The following is a 19,979-nucleotide window of genomic DNA, read 5'->3' as shown; positions in this document are numbered from 1 at the left end:
TTTTCCAGATCAGTTGGTCTGGGCTGAGGCTTCAGCATCTGCTCAACAAGGACTCGGCTGAGCCTGGTGCTCTGTGGGCAGCGACGAATCACTGAGCTGAGCCCTTCCTAGGCCGAGCCTGGTGGCAGTGCCTCCCTGGGCGGGTAACTTGTGTCTGGTGTACACTAAACAGGGTGCTGCCTTGCAGCGTTCCCCTCTTCAATCCCTCCTTGCCAGCTCTCCCCTCTGGAGGCTGGCACCAGCTGGGGCTCACCCACTGCCAAAGGGGTGGAGGTGCTGGACAGGAGGCAGAGAGCAGCTCAGGCCGGCCTTATTGCCTCTCCAAAGTGAAAACTAACTCTGGGCTGCTTTGCTTTTGCTCTCAGCAGCTCAGTGGTGGTGTTAGAAAACACTGAGCGACAGCTCTCCTGGCAGCTGGGTGTAGGTGGGGAGGGATGCAGGTGTTCCAGAAGGCGTTGGCATGTAGATGCTTTCAGAGCATTGTAAGCTGGTTCCTGGCATGGTTTCTGTGCTGTTTGCTGTAATGCAGACACTGCTGCCCGATTAGCAAGCTCTGAGGGCAGGGAAGGGCTTGGCCACGAGCCTGACTTCCTTCACTCTCTGCACATATTCTGCTGAAAAAGGGTAGGCACAGGGCTACTCAGCTTGTTTGGTGTTCAGGAGCCTCTGTGCTGGGTACTGCTTATCCCTGTGTGAGAGGCAGCCATGCTTCAGGTGGTATTCTCAGGTGGTGAAATGGGCAGCTGAGCCTGGGTGGGCATGAAATCCCACTGCTTCCTGAGCAGGGATCGGCTGGGTGGCTTTGGATGTGGGTCTTTGCATCCCCAGTGCAGTTTTGAGCTTGCCTTCTTCACAGGAATCTTTGAACCTTTGGTTCAATTAGACAGGGATAGAAGAAATCTGCTTTTATGTTTCCCAGCCTGTTTGTTTTTGTTTGCTTGCTTGCTTTAAATATCTTTGAAGTATCTAAGAAGCGTTAGTGCTGCTGAAATATGCTCGATTGACCAGCCCTCTCTCAATGCAGAGCAGGGAGGCAGCAGTGCTGCTAACCCATGCCATTCTGTGCCTCGGGCCGGGATGCTGCCCAGGGACAGGGATGTTCCTTCTCTGTGGTTTGTGTGATCCTCCTGCGAAGGACAGTTCTGGGTGACAGCCGGGGGATGTGGCCCTCTGAGACCAGCATCTTTCTGACAGTGGGACAGCCCTGCTCGCTGAGGCTGGGATTGCAGTGTCTGGGTAGTGTTTGCCTTCCACTGGCAGATGGGTGCAGAGATCACATCGCTAATGGCGTCAGCATGGAACATGCCCTGTTCTAACTGGTCAGACTGAGTGAGCATAGCAGTTGAAATTGTTTAGTATTGAGTATCCTCAACTGTATTTGCTTTTTCCCGAGAGCTGATGGGCTGCAGCTCAGCGTTTTTTCATTCTGAAAATGAAAGCCCGAGGCTGTGCTGGTTAATTGTACCTGCTTATGCAGGGTTTTGATGGATGAGGTTGTTGACTGAAGCAGAGTAGCTTTTGGCCAAGTGGAAGGCAGAATGCAAGGTGGTCTGGTTGCTTGATTGTGCTCTAACAGATGCTCAGTGGAGCCGTAGCTTCTGAGATCAGAGGAGTGCTAGCGCAAATGTTCCCACGTGCCTCCCAGTAAGGAAGGTGTCCAAAAAGACCTGAGTCTGTGGTGGTCCTTGCTGTGCTGCTTAAGGGAGCAGTGCAGGAAGGACATGGGGACTTCTTGGGTGAAGATTTAGGACTTCTAAAGGATGCTGCTTCATTATCTTTATAATGAGTTTTTTTCTAAATCTGAGTAACCTCTGCGGTTACAGCTGTTAAATCATCCCAGTAGCACTGATTGGGGGGATGAACTTCTGAGTCATTTGGATTTAAACCGAGTAATTTAGCACTCAGTTCAGGCTGCCCCAGTATTGGCTTTGTGAAGTTTTAAAATATTCTCAAAGCGTTAAGAAGTATTTAATGTTGTTCTCTCATCTGGCTCTGTACACGAGCCTCCTTTCCAGTGTCAATGTAAAATACAGCAAGACTTCTCAGCTCACAGCAGAGGAAATGCTCCAGGACCAGAGGAAAAGATATTGTGCTAATGAAACTCAGGTGCTTGTTTTATCTTGATGCCAGGGGAGATGCCAAGTGCTGGAAAAGAGGATGAGGAAGAGGCCAATTCTTGAAGCCTGTGGCAGAGAAGGTACGACGTGGCTTTTGGCAAAGCCATCCATTAAATCAAAGGATCTCTTGTTGTGGGGAGAACTTTTTGGAAATTGTCAGTTCCTTGCATAAACTCCTGCTCTGAGCTGGGAAGCCTGAAGTTCCCTTTGGCTGCTCTTCCAGGCTCCTGCAGCCATCCCAATTCTGGTGTGTACAGTCTGGTTCCCAAATGCTCTTTCCACAGACAGTTTCCTTTGGTAGCCAACGCGTAAGAAACACCTACGGTTATGATGATCTTCTGTCTGACAGTACAGTATTACTATTAGGAGCAAGATGCCTCTGCTTACTGGTTTTTCTTGCAGCACAGAGCAAGAAAGGGACCGAGAAGAAGAGAGTTGTCTTTCTCACCCAGCTAGAATTACTTTTTAATCTTTTAAAGGTTTTTGGATGGATGACTATGGTCTGCTTTGGCACTTCACTGAGCAAGGCAAAGCCAGACCCTCAGCGTGAGTCACCATTATCTCTTGACTGACCTCAGGAACCATCCTCCTTCACTCAGCAGCAAAGCTGGCCCCCAGCCTGGCAGGGACAAGCACTTGGACAACAGTCCTTTGCTTAGCAAAGAGACCTGGCTCATGTAGAGACAGAGCTCGTGAATTCAAAGTCCAGTGTGGCCAGCCGAGTCCCAGTAGCTGGAAAGTGCCTGGCTGCTGCAAGCTGTGACATTCACAACAGCATCCAGGGGGAGGGATCAAGTACATTGCCCCTCTTTTTAGAGGATTTTACTGTGAGTGTTTGATCAGCCCAAGGCTCTGACACGTGTGTTGCTCTTTCCCTGGCCCTCCCTGAGTCAGTGTTTAGGACACAGCTGCTGTAATTGGGCTTGTCTGGCTGCTGGAGATGTTGCCTGTGTTAATCACTGTGTGTCACTTTCTAGCTCAAACTGAGTTTCTTTCTGATCTCTGCTTGTTCAACACAAGCTGATAATGGAAGGTGGGAGGTCGTGAGGCTCTGCTATATACTGGCAGAGAAAATCCTGTTCTTAGAAGACAGCCAGGTGTTCCTGCCAAGCCTTTCATGGCTGTTCTTAAATTAGCCCTGAGGTTACATGCCTCCTCCCAGCCCGCTCCACCCAGTTCAGTTTATCTTCCAGAAAATCCTCCTGTCCCCACAACTGTTAGTCTATTAAGCAGACCATTGCCTGGGGGATGTTATGGTTATAGGAGGCCTCCTCTAGCATGGCTCCAAGCTTCCCACAAGCTCCAAGGCTTGTATTTGACTGTTAGGTGTCACATGATTAGGTGCTCTGCATTTTCTAGATCCTGCAAATGCACCCCAAAATACTTCATTCTTTGGCCTGAGTTGCCAGCACTTTATTTGCAAATAAGCCTTATTCCAGCCTTGCTCAGTTAGAGAATAGCTAATGCCTGTTGCACATGTGGGGAAAACTGGAATCAAAGATGTGCCCATTGTGGCAATTAGTAATAGTTTGCAAAGCTACAAGTTGTAAGATCACCTGGTTACTCAAAGATTGGAACTCTTCTGAGTTCTGCCCCCACTGGGGGGAAAGTAACTCCCTTGTGCCATCTCTGTCTCCAAGGAGCACTTTTGCTCCAGGTCTTACCTCTTCCACGTGAATGTGAAGGCTCTTCTGGCATGTGGGTCAGAGTGTCTCCTTATTCCTTCTCCCCATCTGAGAGGCCTCTGTGCTAGCTGCTCACCCTGCGTGCCATCAGCCAAATGGCGAGGGGCTTCTGGTGCTGTGTGGATGTGCAATATTGCTGTTATTTTCAGCCAGTTGTTCAGCTGTCAGACTGGATTCTGGAGGATGCGAAACTCGGGTGACACATATGCAAAGCATCTTCTGCCAAATCAAGCAGACGAGCATCTTGATTCAAAAGTAACTTCTCTTTATTACCGCATATTGTATGTACTTTTTTTTATAGGAACAGTTTTGCCACAGAGAAAAAAAACCTGCGAAATTGTTATTCTGGAGAAGGTTTTTGTAGTGCTGAGGATCTGTCTGGAAGGTTGATATTTGCTCAGCTGTGTGCTGTCTGTGTGCCAATGAATACAGCATGTCAGAGCAAACATGCTGGAGCCCGATCTTCCCAGCAGAAGAGGTTTCATTCCTGTCCTTTTGGCTCCCAGTTCTGACACTGGAGAAGTGAGGATGGAAGGCCTTGCATGGGAGCAAAGCATTCCTGAGGAAGTCTGATGTGATACAATATTGAAAACAACCTCCCCACAGCTTCTCCTAGCCCTTGGCTATGGGTTGACTTTATTATTTTCATGTGTACAGTCCTTTCTGCTGTAAGCCATACCTGCCCTTGGCTGTTGTCTAGACTGTGCAGCCAGAAAAGCCCTCAAATAACTGATGGAGAGAAAAATGTTGTTTTGCCCATCTAGCTGTATCCTTAGTCACAGAAGGGGCCAGAGCTGTTGGGATTCCCCTGGTCCTTTCCTCTCTAAAGGATTGGGGGGGGTAAGCAGATGGTCCTTCCCATGGAGCGACACACAGCAGCTCAGTGCCAGCATTTTATGGCGCAGTCATCATTAATAACTGATATTATTTGCTTTCTCTATTTAGAGAAAAGTATTGTTCTATCCCAGTAACAACTGGGAAAACAAATGCCAGCATTTATCATGCAAGTGCTGGCAATAATAGAGGTCAAGTGGATTTATAGTGCCAGAACCCATTATGTGTTTGAAGACTAATTAAAGCCTTAAATGAGATGCTTGTCCTACCGGAGGCTGCTTTTTTTTTTTTTTTCTCCTTTCTTTTCTTGCTGTTGTGATTGCTTTTTTTTTTTTTTACTTCTCCTCCCCCCCCTCCCTTCCTCATTGAAGAGCTTGCTATAATAATGGAGCACTAATGACAGAGCTTTCCTGATTAGATGTCAGTAGTGTATGATTTGAGATCCTCTGTAAGCATTCAGATTCCTGGACTGTATCTCCAGTGTCACTCCTGAGCTTGGTGGGGTTTACAGACCAGTCTTCCACCCCAAACAACTGGCTGGCTGGTCTAATTTAATCATATTGAACAATATTTAGAGTTCTCTGCCAAAATCAAGGTTCTAAACTGCTGGGGTCTGTACAAATACGGGAAGGCAGTGTCCTGGGCCTGAAGAACTTGCCCAAAAGACAAGTCAGTACCTCAGTTAATACAGGTACAGAGAAAAATGACCTTTTCATGAAAATACAATAAGTGTTTATGCTGAGATTTGTCATGTTTGGGGTGCAAAGCTTCTGCTTCTGTGTGTGCTGCTCAGCCAGGAGCGCTGGAGGCAGAGGGGGACAATGTTGGCCGTACAACCTTTTCCTGTTGGTCTTCTGTGGAGTCCACTGTCAGGTTTAATTCTGCTTCCTCTGGTACAGCCACCCCAGAGGGATACAGCGTGTTCCCGGCCTGCAAATAGAACTGTCGCTTGATCTGCGTCGGGGGGGGTTTGCTTCATCTCAAACAGGGATGGAGTAGGCAGCTCTCCAAGCTGCTGGAGATGGGGGAGAGCCTAAGAGTTCTCAAAGCACGTGTCAACTTGATGAGAGCTCCTGGCAGGGCTCCCTGAGTCGCTGCTACACATGTTCTGCTCGATCTTGTCAACTTGGAAATCTCAGGAGCGCCAGTTGGATATGGAGACTGTCCGCAGAGGAACAGAACTCTGCCCACACTGTCTACCCAGCTTTGCCCTACTGCAAGCTTACATGGGATGATCCCATCACCATCCTACAATAAAACACTTCCTTGTGTATTCTGTGGCTGCATCTCACTTTGTAGAGGGTACTGCTAGAGAATTTTTGCTGCGTGAGCATTTCTCCTGTAATTACACCCTGAAAACTGATGACTTGCCTGTTGGAGGGCCTGCCTGTGGCACAGGAATAGAGTCCTTCCCTCTGGAGACCATACTGATCCTTGGATGGAGCTGGTGATGGATACCAAGGGGATAGAAGAATGGGGGATGGAGATGCTGTGCTCGCTGTGTGCACCGTGTCAGCCCTCTGGGTTAGCCTCTCCATCAGACATGCAGGGCCCAGCCCAGCTCTACACTGCTCATCTTAAAAAGCCCAAGGAAAGTAGGGAACATGCACTACCAAACTTCTGGCTGTGATAAAGAGATTGTAGATTAAAGGTTCCTGTATCCATGTTATCACAGGTAGCACAAGGATGTGCACAGGGGCCATCCCCAACTCTGCAGGGTGGAGATGTGAGAGAAAAAAGATGGATCTAGGTGGGTATCTGACATGGATATATTGGGTTAGTGTCCCAAAGACAGAAGAATAGAAAGTGTTTGTGAGATGGGGGGATTGAGGAAGCAGGGGGAAGCAAGGATGTCTCGTATGCGTGCCAGGCAAGCACACAAGCATCACCTCTGCTCTGTTGCAGTGAACTTCTCCTTCCTCAGAGTCCGTTGCTCCCTGCCAGGGAGGGAGGTGACTGCTTCACCGAGTTTTAAAATACAAGAATGTGAAAACCGTTAAACTTGCCTTAGGAACCAAATTGCAAAAGCAAAAAGTAAAAAAAAAAATAAAATAAAAAAAAAAAATCCCCTTGGTTCATGGTGGTGTTGAGATCACGGATGGGGAGGGAAGAGATTTTGAAAAAAAATATTTAAAAAAGAAACGACAACCCTGAGTCTGAGCAGTGAAAAGAACAACATCCGAGGAGCTCCAGGAAAACAAGGCATGAATACAGCCAGTCAGTCGTGTTGCTCAGCTGATGTTCACAAGAAGGTTTCAGCTCGCTCTATTAGAGACCTCAGTAAACCTTGAAGACAGAGAGAGCATTTAGAAATGCCCCTGAGGTTTTCCGTTACTCTGCAGTAGACTTGGTAAACATGCCAATAAATACTGGAGGGAGAGGAAAAAGCCTTCCAGAGGAACAGACCCAGGTTTTCAGCTGGTCAGTCTTTTGCATCCACGACTGCTGCTGCCGCTGTTGATCGGCACTGGGGAGAGAGGCAGAGTTGAACTTTTGCTGAGTATTAAGCGGTGCTGCAGGTATTTCTGGGAAAAATAACTTCAGGAGGCTGAAAGTTACATCTGGAGCCATCTGAGGGAAAATATGTCCTGGTCAGAGATGGAAAGTTAACGGGACTCCTTCTGTCGTGGGGTGCTTGTGAGTATGGAAATCTCTCTGCTCTCCTGGAAGATGGGTACATGCAGGCTACAGAGCCTGTCTGCTGTGGAGTAAAGGGGAGAAGCTCCCACACATGTGGTGGGAATTGCTGCCTGCGTCGATCCGGTTTATGATAGCCTGTAGCCTCTTAATTCTTCTAGCTGCTTGTTTTAATGGTGCTGCTCGCTCCACCTGTGGCACAGCTCGTGGTGAGTGGGGATGGCAGAACTGTGGGCTTTTGTGAGGCCAGCGTTTGGCTCCGGTGCTGGTTGTGTTCTCTTCTGGAAGAAAATAGCTGAGTCGGGTGGCTCTGAAGTTAAGTTTGTAACTCTTAACTTCTTCCTCTCTTAGCTCAAATTGAGTGTGAAATCCACATGGTAACAGAGGAACACCAGCATCAAAACCACTGAAAAAGACAAATTGTTCTGCGTGCCCTAATTGCTGGGGTAGTCTCAACTGACTACATATATTAAATTAACAAAGGGGAAGGCAGATTTTCTCAGATCAGAGATTAATGGTTTCTGGCCAGCGGTCTAATGCTATTGCAAACGTACAAAAGCACCTGAGGACAGAGGTGTATAATTAACAGCTCTTTAGACTGTTGGAAATTATGTGTGTTTATCTAATCAGGCACACTTTGCTTCTTTCTTGCTTTCCTGGAAGTGGCCGTTAAAAGCCGCTGTGACGCACGATCACTTCCAGATGCCGGCCTCGCCTCTTGGGCATTGCTTTGAAACCCAAACCTGCCATCTGATTAAGTGTTTGTAGGTGGCTTTTGTTCCAGACCCACCTCGCTGCTCCATGTATAAGGCTGTAGGTTATTCTGAGAGAAGCTGTGAGCAGCTATAGCAATGTCCAGAACGTCATCGTGTGTAACCAGGAGCCACTGGGCACAACCTGCTGCTGCCTTCCCCTCGCTGAGCTCCTGCCTGACCAGTGTGGCAGCAGCCAAAAGCCCTTTGCTCATTTGGCAACGTGGGAGGAGACCTGGGGCCACCTTCTTCACGGGTGGCCGGTGGGAGTGTGGTGGAGCAATGGGAGCTGGGTGTGGGGTGTCTTGTGGGTCCTCCAGCTGGTATCACTGATACCCTGGGGGGCACAAGCTTGGGTGGCATTTAGCACATGGAAGGGGAGTCCTGTATGGAGTGACCCGGTCTCTGTCAGGGCGGTGGGTTCTGCCTATCCACCAAGAGTGGTGCAACACTCTCCATTTTATGGTGGGAGAGGGCTCAGGCTTGATGGTTTCAGCTGTCTTCATGGCTGAGCGCACATCCAGCCTGTGAGAGTAGATGTGTTCAGCCACCAGATAACTGTATTGTTTCACTGGTATCCAGCAGCACGAGCCTTTCCCAGCCTGCTCGCAGGAGGTGCTTAAGATATGTTAGCAAACACGATACCTTAGATAATATGTCTTAGTAAACATAAGCAAAGACTGAAAGAAAAATGATAAAATCAAGAGTTCTGCCTGCTTCGCTGAGGGCAGCAAAGTCTTTTTTTCCTGCCTGCTCCAAAGGGACAGCAGCCCCGTGTCTGAACCCTTGCCAGAGTCAGCAGCAATCGCTGACCTTCCGGGATCAAATCCTGTTGTTACTGAGCTGCTGCCAAGTGAGCGACTGGCTTTGCAGTGCGGAAGGGGGTAGAGTTTGGTAGAAATGACGACTGCTTATCATTACAAGTTCTCCTTGCTCTCTGTGTATTCACATCAATACCTGTTCTGCCCCTATTCACCAACCCTGATGTCGGTGCCTGCTGAACTCAAAGCCTAGTAATGAAATCACCTTAAAATGAAGCAGGTGCTAATGTGCTTTTTGGAGTAGGGGGACAGAAATATGCAGAAATATTTTGCTGATTTGAGTTTTTATGGCTGCAAGAAGTAAATCACTTCAGGGTAGCGAGGGGCAGTGAAATTAACTTTAGGTCATTTATAACTAAAACGTGATATATGTGCGTGACCCGTAGTGAAGTCCCAGCTGATCTGAGCTTGTCTTGTATCTCATGAAGCTGAGTGAGGTTGAACTTTTTGTTGGAGTTGGTGCAGTTTAGATTGAACTGTGGTCGCATCTGGAGCCCTGACTGAGCTGGATGTGTGTTAGTGCAGGAATCCCTGCTACCTGGTGGCTTTTTCCATTTAATCACCATGTTCTGCTTACAGTCAGTCCTGAATTGGTTTATGAATTTCGTGCCTCCTCTCTCGTTAAGTTTGTCCAGTGAGCAGCTCGGTGGCACCTTGGGTTTGAGCAGGGGCCTTGGGGGCTGCTGTAACATAAGCAATGGTGCTCTTTGGTGGTGGGAAACTGGTGAATCTTTAGGTTTGGTGAGTTTGCTGTTGGAGGAACGGCACAAAGCTCAGTGGTTTCCGTTCTCAGGGCTCAGCTGGGGGATGGGTTTCAATCCACATGCATTTATTCACCCTCCCCCAGGATTTCCCCTGAAGCTTGGGAGTTGTCATGGGACCTTGAGTCCAAAGCTTTCATTTCAGTCCTGCTTGGTGTTGCTGGTGTGGGGTGTCATGTGGTGCTCAGCTAAACTGAACCTTCAGGAAAAATCAGGGAAGGGGAGCAGGAGGGTGAAAGGGCAGAAGTTTTACCAGATGTGGTGAAGGCATCCCAGGGCCATTTTGTAAATCCTGGCTGTTAGTGAGCAAGGCAATAGCAGCTGGAAGCAGGTTGGAGGGATACATGGAGATAAGAGTTTGGAAGGCAGGAGTCAGAGCTGAACTGTGTTTCACAAACTCTGTTATTGCTGGAATACTACATTAAAATGAATTTTATGAAGTCTCAAATATCATGTATGGTGCCAAATTTTGATTTATCTATCAGGTTCAGGGCAAGGTTTCTCTCCCCTTAAGGCTGGGCTTACGATAGTTAGAAAATATTTGCTCCTTCACTTAGTTTTATAGACCTTGTGACTGTAGAGAAAAGCTCAAAGCTGTGTCCCAGAGACATTTTTTAAGTTAAAACCATGAAGATAAAGCAACAAATCCACAGATGTATTAAACTATATTTTTGTTATGATTTTTCTCAATGCTAGTCCCATGACTTGTGGTTTAGAGAGGGGTTTGTAACTCCTGAATTCCAGAGACCTCAGTTGAGATCAGGGTCATAGTGTGACCCAGCTACTGGTTCGATAGCAAAAGCTTCACACAGCCCTTGCTGTTGCTGACTGTGCTGTGATAGTGTTTTGAAAAAGACCCAAAACAATAGAGAGAAAAAACCACGTTTGAACCTCAAGGACAGCACAGCTGCAACATCCCGTCCTTTTGACTTTGTCGTTAACAGGAGCAGAGGGTCTGCCGTGGTTTGAATTTTATCTGTGTGACATTAGTGCTGTCGGTGAGTGACACCCTCCTGATGTGCGAGTGCGTTGTTTTGCAGGAGCCAGGCCAAAGAGACTCCAAAGGAACAGCATGGACAGCTTAGACCTCCTGAAGTTCCCTTCTGAAAAGGTAAGCAAAGATGTCTGGCCTCGGAGATTAAGTATCAGTAGGAATCTGTAATGGCTTGTTGACTGGCTTCATTTGCAGGGAAGTATGCAATTAGCAGATATCATTGGAGTCAATGGGATTAACCAGAGAGGGTTTCTAGAGAGCTTGGAGGAGAGAACAGCTGGTCTAACTAAAAAGGCACTTAACAACTGAAAGCTGAAAAAGCCACTTCTATGCTTTTTTGAAAAAACAGCCCTTTATTGAGAGGATAATCATTAGCATTTTAGCCCCTTTAGTGGCTGGTGGCAAATCTCAGGGCCTTATTAGCCCAGCAGAGTGATGCATTCAGCACAAGTAGGGAAGGAGAAGTCAGAAGCAGGAGATGGTTCATCGCAGGAGGCAGAGGGTTTTGGTCCAAGGGGCTCTCAGGATTGCCTCTGCTCTGGTTCGCTGCTGGAAATTGTCAGATCCAAGCAGATCAGCATTTTCTCAGTCTCCCTTGGGCAAAGGCTGTTTCTACAGTCAGCTGGGAGGCACTGAGCCTTTCCACCTACAGAGATCATTTAAGTTTCTCAGAAAATCCTGTGCAGGATTGCTGGGTCTGCCCAACAGCAGGCACTGGTGCTGCCATGGGGCTCAGTCGTGCCTGTTCCCAGAGGAGGTGGCCAGGCAGGCAGCCGGGCTCTGCCTTTTTGGAACATCTTCGGCACAAATAATTTACATTCATCCAGCGCTTTCCAGGCACAGCCTGAGTGTCCCAGGGAGCATTTCCCCTCGTACAGAAGTGTCAGGGAGAGAAAAAACTCACCCATGTTGCAGGTAAGTGCAGTCGGTCAGTGGGGAACAACCTTAGGCTTGCAAAACCATTTTGGGTGCCTAAACATCCCAGTAAGGTCTGAGATGGCCAGACAAAAGCTCCTCCCTGAATTGACTCTCTTTGGGAGTTGAATGCCAAACACACTTATGTATTTTTATTAATTCTCCCAACTGCCCACTGGCCGTTTTGGCTCCTACCTGCTTTAACCAGTGCAGCTCCATCGCTGGGGTGTTGGTAGCAGGGATGATGCCCAGTGCCAGGGAGACATTTGATTGTGTATCCTCATCGGAGCGGCATGGCCCAGAGGATGCCGGCAGGGAGAGTTTTGCTGATGTGTGATTTGCTGCTAATGCTGTTAATGCTGTTGGTTTCCTGCTCTTTTCTCAACCTCATTCAATAGTTCAGGCAGGGTTATGGGATTTCAGGGATTTCACAGGGAGGATGGAGTAAACAGGAGCTGCAAGTAGTCCCTAACTGTGAAGTCAGACAGGACTTGTCCCGTTCCCCCTGCAGTGGTCCTGTGGGGTGTGTGTGAGTTCACTTCTACTTGCAAGAGTGTTTTGGATGCAATTCCCCTTCCTCTCCTGCTGAAGCTCCTTGGGAGAGATGATTACAGTCATGGGAGAATGTTGTTTGCTTCAAGCTTGCTATGGTGAGGGTGATAAGATTTTAAAGAATAAATCAGTGGAATGAAGTATGATCTCTGCAGCACCCTCTCGTTATTGTCTCACCCTCTCTGCCCATCATCTCTGCCGGAGATAGCCTTCAAGGTCAGCAGAGACCCCTGTCACCTTACAGGCCAGGAACTTTTGTCCAATGCCTCTGCACAGAGTCATGTGTCTGGGCAGAGGGTGCTGCCAGGACGCATCCATGTCAGCTCTGAATGCCCCAGCGGATGGTGGGAATGCTGCTTCCCTGATCATCCTGCTCTCTTCACCCTGTGCCTGGTTCCTTGTTTTGAGCTTCTCTTGTTTTAGCTCCCAGCCATTGGTTCTTGTTTATTCCTCTCTCTACCAGACTAAAAATCTCTTTATCACATGCTGGTTTTTACCCTGAAGGTGCTTACGTGCTGTAATTGAGTCATCTATTCTTTTTGTCATGAACTAAACAGTTTGAGGCCTCTAACTAAGGCAGTAAGGCATTGTAAGGCAGTTTCTTTCCAGTTCTGAAATCCACTTTTGTGGCTGCTTTTCAAAATGTGGACACCAGCCTGGCTGCAGTTGATCCCATCAATAGCATCTGGGGAAATGAATCTCTCCTTACTTGTTCTCACTATTCCTGTTCGTATTGCAACAGTCATTTGGAAAAGTCATTTTGGCTACAGCATCCCACTGTGCTGTTGAACGACTTCAGATCTTGTTCAGTATCCTTGGCTTTTCAGTCTATGTGCCCTTAAATCCCAACCTCGTGTGCCCTTGGGTCATCTCCTGAGCTGTGCTCGAGCTTCTTTCACTTGCATGTAGTTGCTGCAGTGAGGACACCCTGGGGAGCCCCCTCAGTGCTTTATGTATGATAAAGAGGTGGTTTGCAGCCTGGAAACGCTGGAGCCCAAAGCATCAAGCAGGTTTAGGCACTCAGTTCCCACCGGTTATGTGTAAAGTGCCTGATGCCTTTAATAAGTATCTCTAGTGCTCAACACTGAATACTCCTGCTGGTGCTTCTGTACGAGGACCTCGTCTGCGTGACAGCACTGATGAGGCTGTTATGATAATCCAGGCAGGGCCATTAACTCGAGTCTTTTGACAAGGGATAAAAACTAAAATTCAGGAGATGTGTAATCTCTGTCACCTCAGTTTCCCTATGCGTTACATGGGAGTGATAATCCTATATTTTTATGTGAGCACTGAGCACAAGCATTTAAGATAGCAAAGGAAGACAGCAGTGAGAGAACAGGGGATTGCTTGTAACCATCTGCTGTAGTTAGTCATGTTACCCTGCAGTCCCCACGTGCTTTGGGTAGCATGAGCAAAAGAGCTGAATGGGACTCCAACCATTCACGTTAATCTGCCTTCAGGAAAGCCTTGGGTAAGGGCCCTTCTTGCTGAAGGCAGTGGGAGATGCTGAGGCAGGCAATGCTCCGTCTGTGCTGGGAGCCAAATCCTAGAGGTGGGAAATGCTGTGGAGCATCTAGCATAGCCGTGTTCCCTGGGGCGTGGTTGGGTTATCGGTGTGGGCTGCTGCACGGACAGGCGCTGGGGAGAAGTGAAGATACAGCAAGTGGAGGGACTTGTGCCAAGTGTTTGGTATCCTGGGTGAGATGAGCTTGCCACCCTGTTCAGAGGAGCTTTTTATGAGTGCAGTTGCCAGAAATCACTAGCAGCAGTGACTGCTTCTGGACCTTTCATCCATCATTCCCTATGCCTGTAAATAAACCAGCCGTGCTTCTACCTGCACACCTGGGGTTTTTAAGAGGATGCTCCTTCTCCCTGTGGAGAAGTTGACTGCTGTGTGTTGTTTGGGTGATGCTTCCTCTCCGCTCGTTAAAATCACACACTGCAGAGATAGACAAAATGTCCTCATTCAACCCCGCACATGACAAGCGTTAACTCACACCATCTAAATTCTGCATTAACTTCTTGCTTCTGTGTGTCTCCTGTTCTGTAGATACTTGCCAACAGATCTCCACGTAAACCTCAGACAGGCAATTTGTGCAATGACTGTTTCTTGCTTTCCCAAGGACCAGAATGGGGACAGCCATCATGTGGGAGACCTGAAGATCTCAGGAAAAGAGTTCTTGTCCTTACCTGCAAGGTCAAAGAAATACCGAGAGCACCAATCCAGTTCAGAGAGAAAGTCCCAGGGGTCAAGTACGTCACCACTGGATACCACTGAAGTCCGAGTCCAGGTGTCACAGTCGGTAGGAAGATGATTTTTTTACTCCAGTACTGATCTGAGAGGTTTTTATAGCATATTTGTTCTTATTTCATTTCTAACCTGATATGGGGGTGGCATTGGAAAACAGCCTGTACCTAGCTCTGCTGTTGACTGTTTGGGCAACTGTAGGCAAATCTTTTTGCCTTTCTGAGCCTCAGCATCGCTGTCTATTTAACAGAACAGTGGCCAACCTCCATCATGAACTGGTTTGTGAGAGCTTGGTATTTAGTGGTGGTATTTGTAACCTTCTCTTGAGGGATGGGAGTCTAGACCTGAACTTTCCCAAGTTTGGGACTGTCAGGATGCGATGCCTTGAATTCCAGAAGAACACAGCACTTTGGACCCCTTGCTTTGTGGAGCCTGACTTGATCAGCCTCCCAGGGTTCACAAGGAGTGGCCTTGCTGCCTTCAAGAAACAGAGCCCTTTTCAGGTTTTTGATGATGAATCAAAGGTGCCCGTTGCCTTTGTCAAATCTGGGACCTTAAGTCCTGTTCCCTCTCAACTCCTGATCACATTGATGGTCTCCAGAGTGGCAACGTGCAGAGTGGTCTCTGAATTCATCAATCATTAGGCAGAAGTGATAGAAAATTGTTGTCTAGGAGCTCCTCTTTGGAAGCAGGTTAGGTGGAGCATGCTTCCTAAAGAGCAGAAGCTAGCAAGAGGAGCTGGCCCTGCTGTCAGTGATTTATGGGTTACTGGCATGCAGCAAGTCCTGTGTTGGGTGTTGAAGAACTCTGACTCAGTCTGTGCTTGACTCCCTGGAAGGTGGTGGGGATCTGTGCCCTGGAAAGCTCTCCACATGCCTTTCTGATGTCTTTAGCCTGAACAATTGAGCTGTTTGTTAGGCCATTATGTTCGTGTTTGTTGTGACATGTGGCAAGTACAATGTGCTGGGGAGGCTTCCTGCAGCTGTGTTGGTTTTGTTCTTGGTCCTGGAGACAGGGATCACACCCACAAACAATGGCATGTTTATGGGTCATGGGAGGGGGCTTGGAGGTGTTTGAACTTGGTGATCTCAAGTGAGAAGCCCCAAGTCCTCAGCTTGTTGTTGCCAGGAGATGGAGTGTAACAGCAAAGATCTAATGATCACGCTGGTGTTTGAAAGTATTTGGGTTCTTGCTTTATATTGAGGCTGTAACATGCTATCACAGCCCTATGATCATGCAGTGATTCCAGATGGAATAAATCCAAGCCAGGAAAGATAGGCCTATTTTTTTTTTGGCATCTAAGAAAAGTGAAATAAAATATTTTTGTGCTGGGTAAGAAAGGGTCTGAGCTGCAGAACTTGGGATGAAGCCTGTCTGTAGAGTGGAGATGCGTGGAAGTGTTTCTAGCACTGAGTCATTTGTTCCTGGTCTGTGGGTCATGGGGAGAACATATCCTGCTGTACCTGTGTGCATGTGTGCACATACACATCCCTTTTTGACCACAGACATTCCTGATTTCCAGTTCTCTGACCACTGGAGACAGGATCTTTACACCAACTGGGTTTTTTTTAGACTTCTCTGAGCTCATTCTTCATTCCCAACAGTGCTCATGGAAATGTTCTAAGACGAAAAGCATTTCCTACTGCTCGTCGGTGCAAACATGATCATTGAGAAGGAAAACAAAGCTCATCTGAGCCAGAAAGGAGACAGCAGCACAGGGGCATCCAAGGCAATACAAAGGCAGAAAAAAACCTACTTCTGCCAGAAATAGCCTTGTATTTTTAACTCAGACGTTCAGCCAGAAACCAAACAAAAGCCATCAAGAGCAAGGCAAAAACCATTCCTCGGGAGTGTAGTTGTGAGTACACAGGCTGTGTCTAAGAAAAGGCCCCGTGGGATATTGCCAGCCACCAGTGACCTCGTGACAGTACATGTGGGGTCTTGGTGAATGTCCGTGAAGGAGCAAGCGTAGACCTTCACGGTCCAGTCGCAGGAGGTACCTCTTGAGCACCTGCGGTTCGTGCTGTTCCCGGCTCTGGTGGGAGTGTGTGAGCAGGAGAGGGACCCGCTGCTCCTCTCACCTTCAGGGGATGGGGGACAGCGCAGTAGGGCTGCAAAGCCCAGGGTTTGCTCATGCAGGGGGGTGCCTCAGGCTCTCCCTGACTGCTGCAGTCAGATTCTTTCACCAGCTGTTCTCACAAGGCCTCTTCCCTGGGTGCCCTGACTTTGCAGCGCATGTGTGTCCGCTCCCTGCTTGCTTTGATTTGTGAGCTGAGGCCCGAGAGTCCATTTTCAGTTCAGTTCCCAGGCATGCCTGGTGCATGTGGTAGTAAAACAACGTGGAGTGAATTCAACGGGATACGCAAAGCAGCAGTGTGTGGGTAAAAAATGGTATCTTCCTCCTTGCAGACACTAAACATGTCCTGTTTTATCCCAAAGGTCAATGCACTCAACAGTGCTCATGGCTGGAGGAGAAGGGCAACTGCCTGTTTTAAAGAATGCCCCTTATTTGGTGTCTGATGGATCATATCTCATAAAAATGGCAGTGACAAGTGTTTCATTGGGTTTTTCTTCAGGCCAATAGCCATGCAGAGTTACGTAGCGTGGTTGGGGTTGTGGTCTTTGTAGGCAGATGCTCTGAATGGCAGAGGGGAGTTTGCTTGGCAAAACGCAGGTGGGACACCGAAGCCTCCTGGTGTGGCTCTCAGCGGGGCATCCTGCCGTCCGTCCTTCCTTGCTAAGGAGGCTGGAGCTCTCAAATAGGTTTTGCCCCTGCCTGTGCACCCCCAAAGTGAAGGCAGGTGTAATTATATCCCCTTTCCTATAGTTTTGTGAAACAGCCTCAGAAATCCAGAAGCCGGAGCTGGAGAGGCTCAGGAGGCATTTGAAATTCTGCCCTGATCCCTGCAGTGCCTGGCGGAGCAGCGTGCGTGCTCAGGAATAAACGGTCCGTCACCCCGTTGCAGGCAGCTGAGCCTCGCCGGCACATGGCTTACATCAGACTGTGCCCTGCCACACATGAAATACCCTCCAGAAAGGGCTCTCTTGCCAGCAGAACGTCTCTGCAGTATGTTCTGGTGGCCAAGGCTGGGTCACTTCAGGTGAATTTCGGTTTGTGTTGGTGCTCCCAGCTGACAGTTACGCCAACCTGACTTTGTAGCTTAGGCCAGACCTCAGAATGTTTAAAGTCAACGTCGTCTTGCAGGTACTTGCCAGAAGCGAAGCATTGTCCTGTGTTCTGTGTTTGTCCCTGTCTGTCAGAGGGCCACCAGGGCTACGTTGGTCTGTCATATGGGAGTGTGGGTGGGTTTATTTGAAAAACTGTAATTCCCATCCATGTGAGATTCATTAAATCAAATGTAGCAAACCCCACCCAAGATGGGAGAGAAGCTTTCCCTGGTCAGGCTGTTCAGACAAGAATCTCCCAGATTCCTCATTTTGTGACTGCTCAAAGGAAAAATCCTCTTTAATCTATCAGTAAACAGCGAGTCCTTAATTAGAGGTGAGCTCTAATGGTTGATTTAAGGTGCTTTTATGGGATGCCACAATACCCGCTGTCCCATCAGAGGCGTGAACGCAGACTGCGCACAGTCCTGTGTGCTGCTCTCCCACGGTCGTTTTGCAGAACTGTTTGCAGGGATGCCCGGGACAAAAACTCATCCCAGGACTCCCAGGCCCCAAACTGAGTGATGTAATCTCTGAATAAGTCCTGCTGTCAGCACAGCCACTGACCTCCTTCCAAAGGGGCCTTTCTGCAGCGGGCAGGTCCCTGGGACAAGGAGGTCCTGCGGGAGCAGTGCCTGAGTCAGAGCTCCCGCATTTGCTGCCCGTCTGCCACCACTGCCTCTTGTTTACCACCTCCTTCCCCATCTGTGTGATGGGGTAATGCTGCTTCCCTGCCTACCCCAGGGAGATTACAGAGGCGGGATGATGGTTGTAAAGTTGTTTGAGCTTTGGATGGCAGGAGCTGTGGTGGTGTTATTAACATTGGTGATGATGATGCTAATTACTGAGCTGCTGGGAAACTCCCTATGGGAGGAGGCGGGAGAGGGGAGGGGAGGCAGGGAAAAGTAAGGGAGGCAAAGTGAGCTTGGGGATGAAGAGGAGCCTGTCCCTGCTGGCAGCTCTGTCAGGCCCTGGGAGAAGGGCTCAGCCTGTTGGCAAAGCCGTGGGGATGCTGGGATGGATAGGAGAAGCCATGGCCCAGGTGCTGCATAAGGTAGGAGAGCATGCCAGGGCCTGCGGCAGGTCCCTCTGTGCAGCTGAGACCTTCCTGCCGCTGCTGTGCGAGAGGCTGGTGTTGCACACGATGGAGAGCTCATGCCGGGAGGGTTGTGTTGCTGGTGGGGCAGAGAAATAGGCTTTCTTACTCTCCTGTGGTTCCATGAAGTGGGGACATTTCCCAGCTGTGGCTGGTGGTCACTGGGAGGAGAGGGACTGGCACTGCCTGGGTCTGGGGGACAGGCAAGGGCAGGGTCCTCTCCACCTTTGAGGTCAGGTCTGGAGCTCCTGTAAGAATACTCAGGGCTGTGGGTGCCTGGTTCTCCACGGGCAGAGCAAAGGTGGGTTTGGTCTGGGAGAAGCTAGTGAAGGTGAGACGCGTTTGGCCACATTTTCTCTCTGTTGCAGCAGAGCCCAGGGAAAAAGTAGCCGCATTAGAGCTCAGTCCCTGCGCCTGCAGTCATGAGCAGCCAGATCCAGGTTGTCCCTGGGACTCGTGCACTGCACACCTGAGTTTCCTCTCTTTTAAAAGTAACATCAAAGCAGAAGGTTTTTGTACCACATGAAGCTTGCAGACGTCAAAGGTTAGCTCATAAATTTAACCCCTCTGCTCCGCTGTGGAAAAGGTCATAATGCTCCAGCTCTTGACTGACTTAGTAACAGCTGTATTTTAGAGGGTTACTAGAAGGATGGGATTTTTCTAACAGCTCAGAAATACCAGAAGTTGTGTCCCCCTCACCCTGAGAGAGCAACCACTGTGGAAAAAGGTGAGGGTCTGTGAAAGAAAGGGGCTGTGTATTCCTGAAAAGACTGCCTGGGGAGGGGCTGGGGACCTGCCCCAATTCTGGGCCTTGTGTTTAAGGTCAGCACTGAGCTAAAGTCTGAGATCAATGGGACTGTGCATGTGCCAGAGTTTAAGGGCTAAAGCACTTCACTGGGTCCAGGTCCAACAGTTGGAGCAAAAACCATGGAGAGAGGCAAGGATCAAACCCAATTCTCTCCCCTCCTTGGGGATCTATGCTCTGGAAATGGTCCTGTTCATCTGGACTCTCCTCTTCCCAGGGGAGTGCATCAGCTCGAGGGAGCACTTCCTCACTCTTCAAACCTGTCCTCAGCAAAGACCATTTATAGTCAAGAGAAGGAAGAGCTGTGTTTGATTACAGTGATGACTTGCAGAGATGGGTTGCTGATGTATTTAGACACTGAACAAGCACGCTGCATCACCAAACATTTCCTAGGACAAATGTTTTTATTAGACCTTTTTTATGATTACAGTGAGAAGCAACCATAAAAGAAGGGAAAATCTTGTAGATCATACCCCCCCGCCCCAAAGGCAGGTTACCAGAGTTTTTTTGATGGTTTTCTCTCTCATGATTTCCTAGGGGACTGTCAGGTTGCAGGAGTGACGCACAGAGCAGATGCTCATGGTTGACCCTCTGCCT

At 48.7% G+C, this 19,979-nt stretch overlaps 1 protein-coding gene across 3 annotated transcripts in view; it reads left to right on the top strand.

The window, feature by feature from the left end:
• The window catches only part of GPSM1 (G protein signaling modulator 1), an 82,229-nt gene that overhangs the window by 40,204 nt on the left and 22,046 nt on the right, over positions 1-19,979 (top strand). For all 3 annotated transcript variants that reach the window (XM_074891633.1, XM_074891634.1, XM_074891632.1), the window contains exons 10-11: positions 10,648-10,718; positions 14,192-14,371. In XM_074891633.1, coding sequence (XP_074747734.1) covers positions 10,648-10,718; positions 14,192-14,371 — 251 coding nt within the window. The remainder of the gene's footprint in view (positions 1-10,647; positions 10,719-14,191; positions 14,372-19,979) is intronic.

Source organism: Strix uralensis, chromosome 21 (genome assembly GCF_047716275.1).
Source record: "Strix uralensis isolate ZFMK-TIS-50842 chromosome 21, bStrUra1, whole genome shotgun sequence".
Classification (NCBI taxonomy): Eukaryota; Metazoa; Chordata; class Aves; order Strigiformes; family Strigidae; genus Strix; species Strix uralensis.
This window is presented reverse-complemented; position numbering and strand designations above follow the sequence as displayed.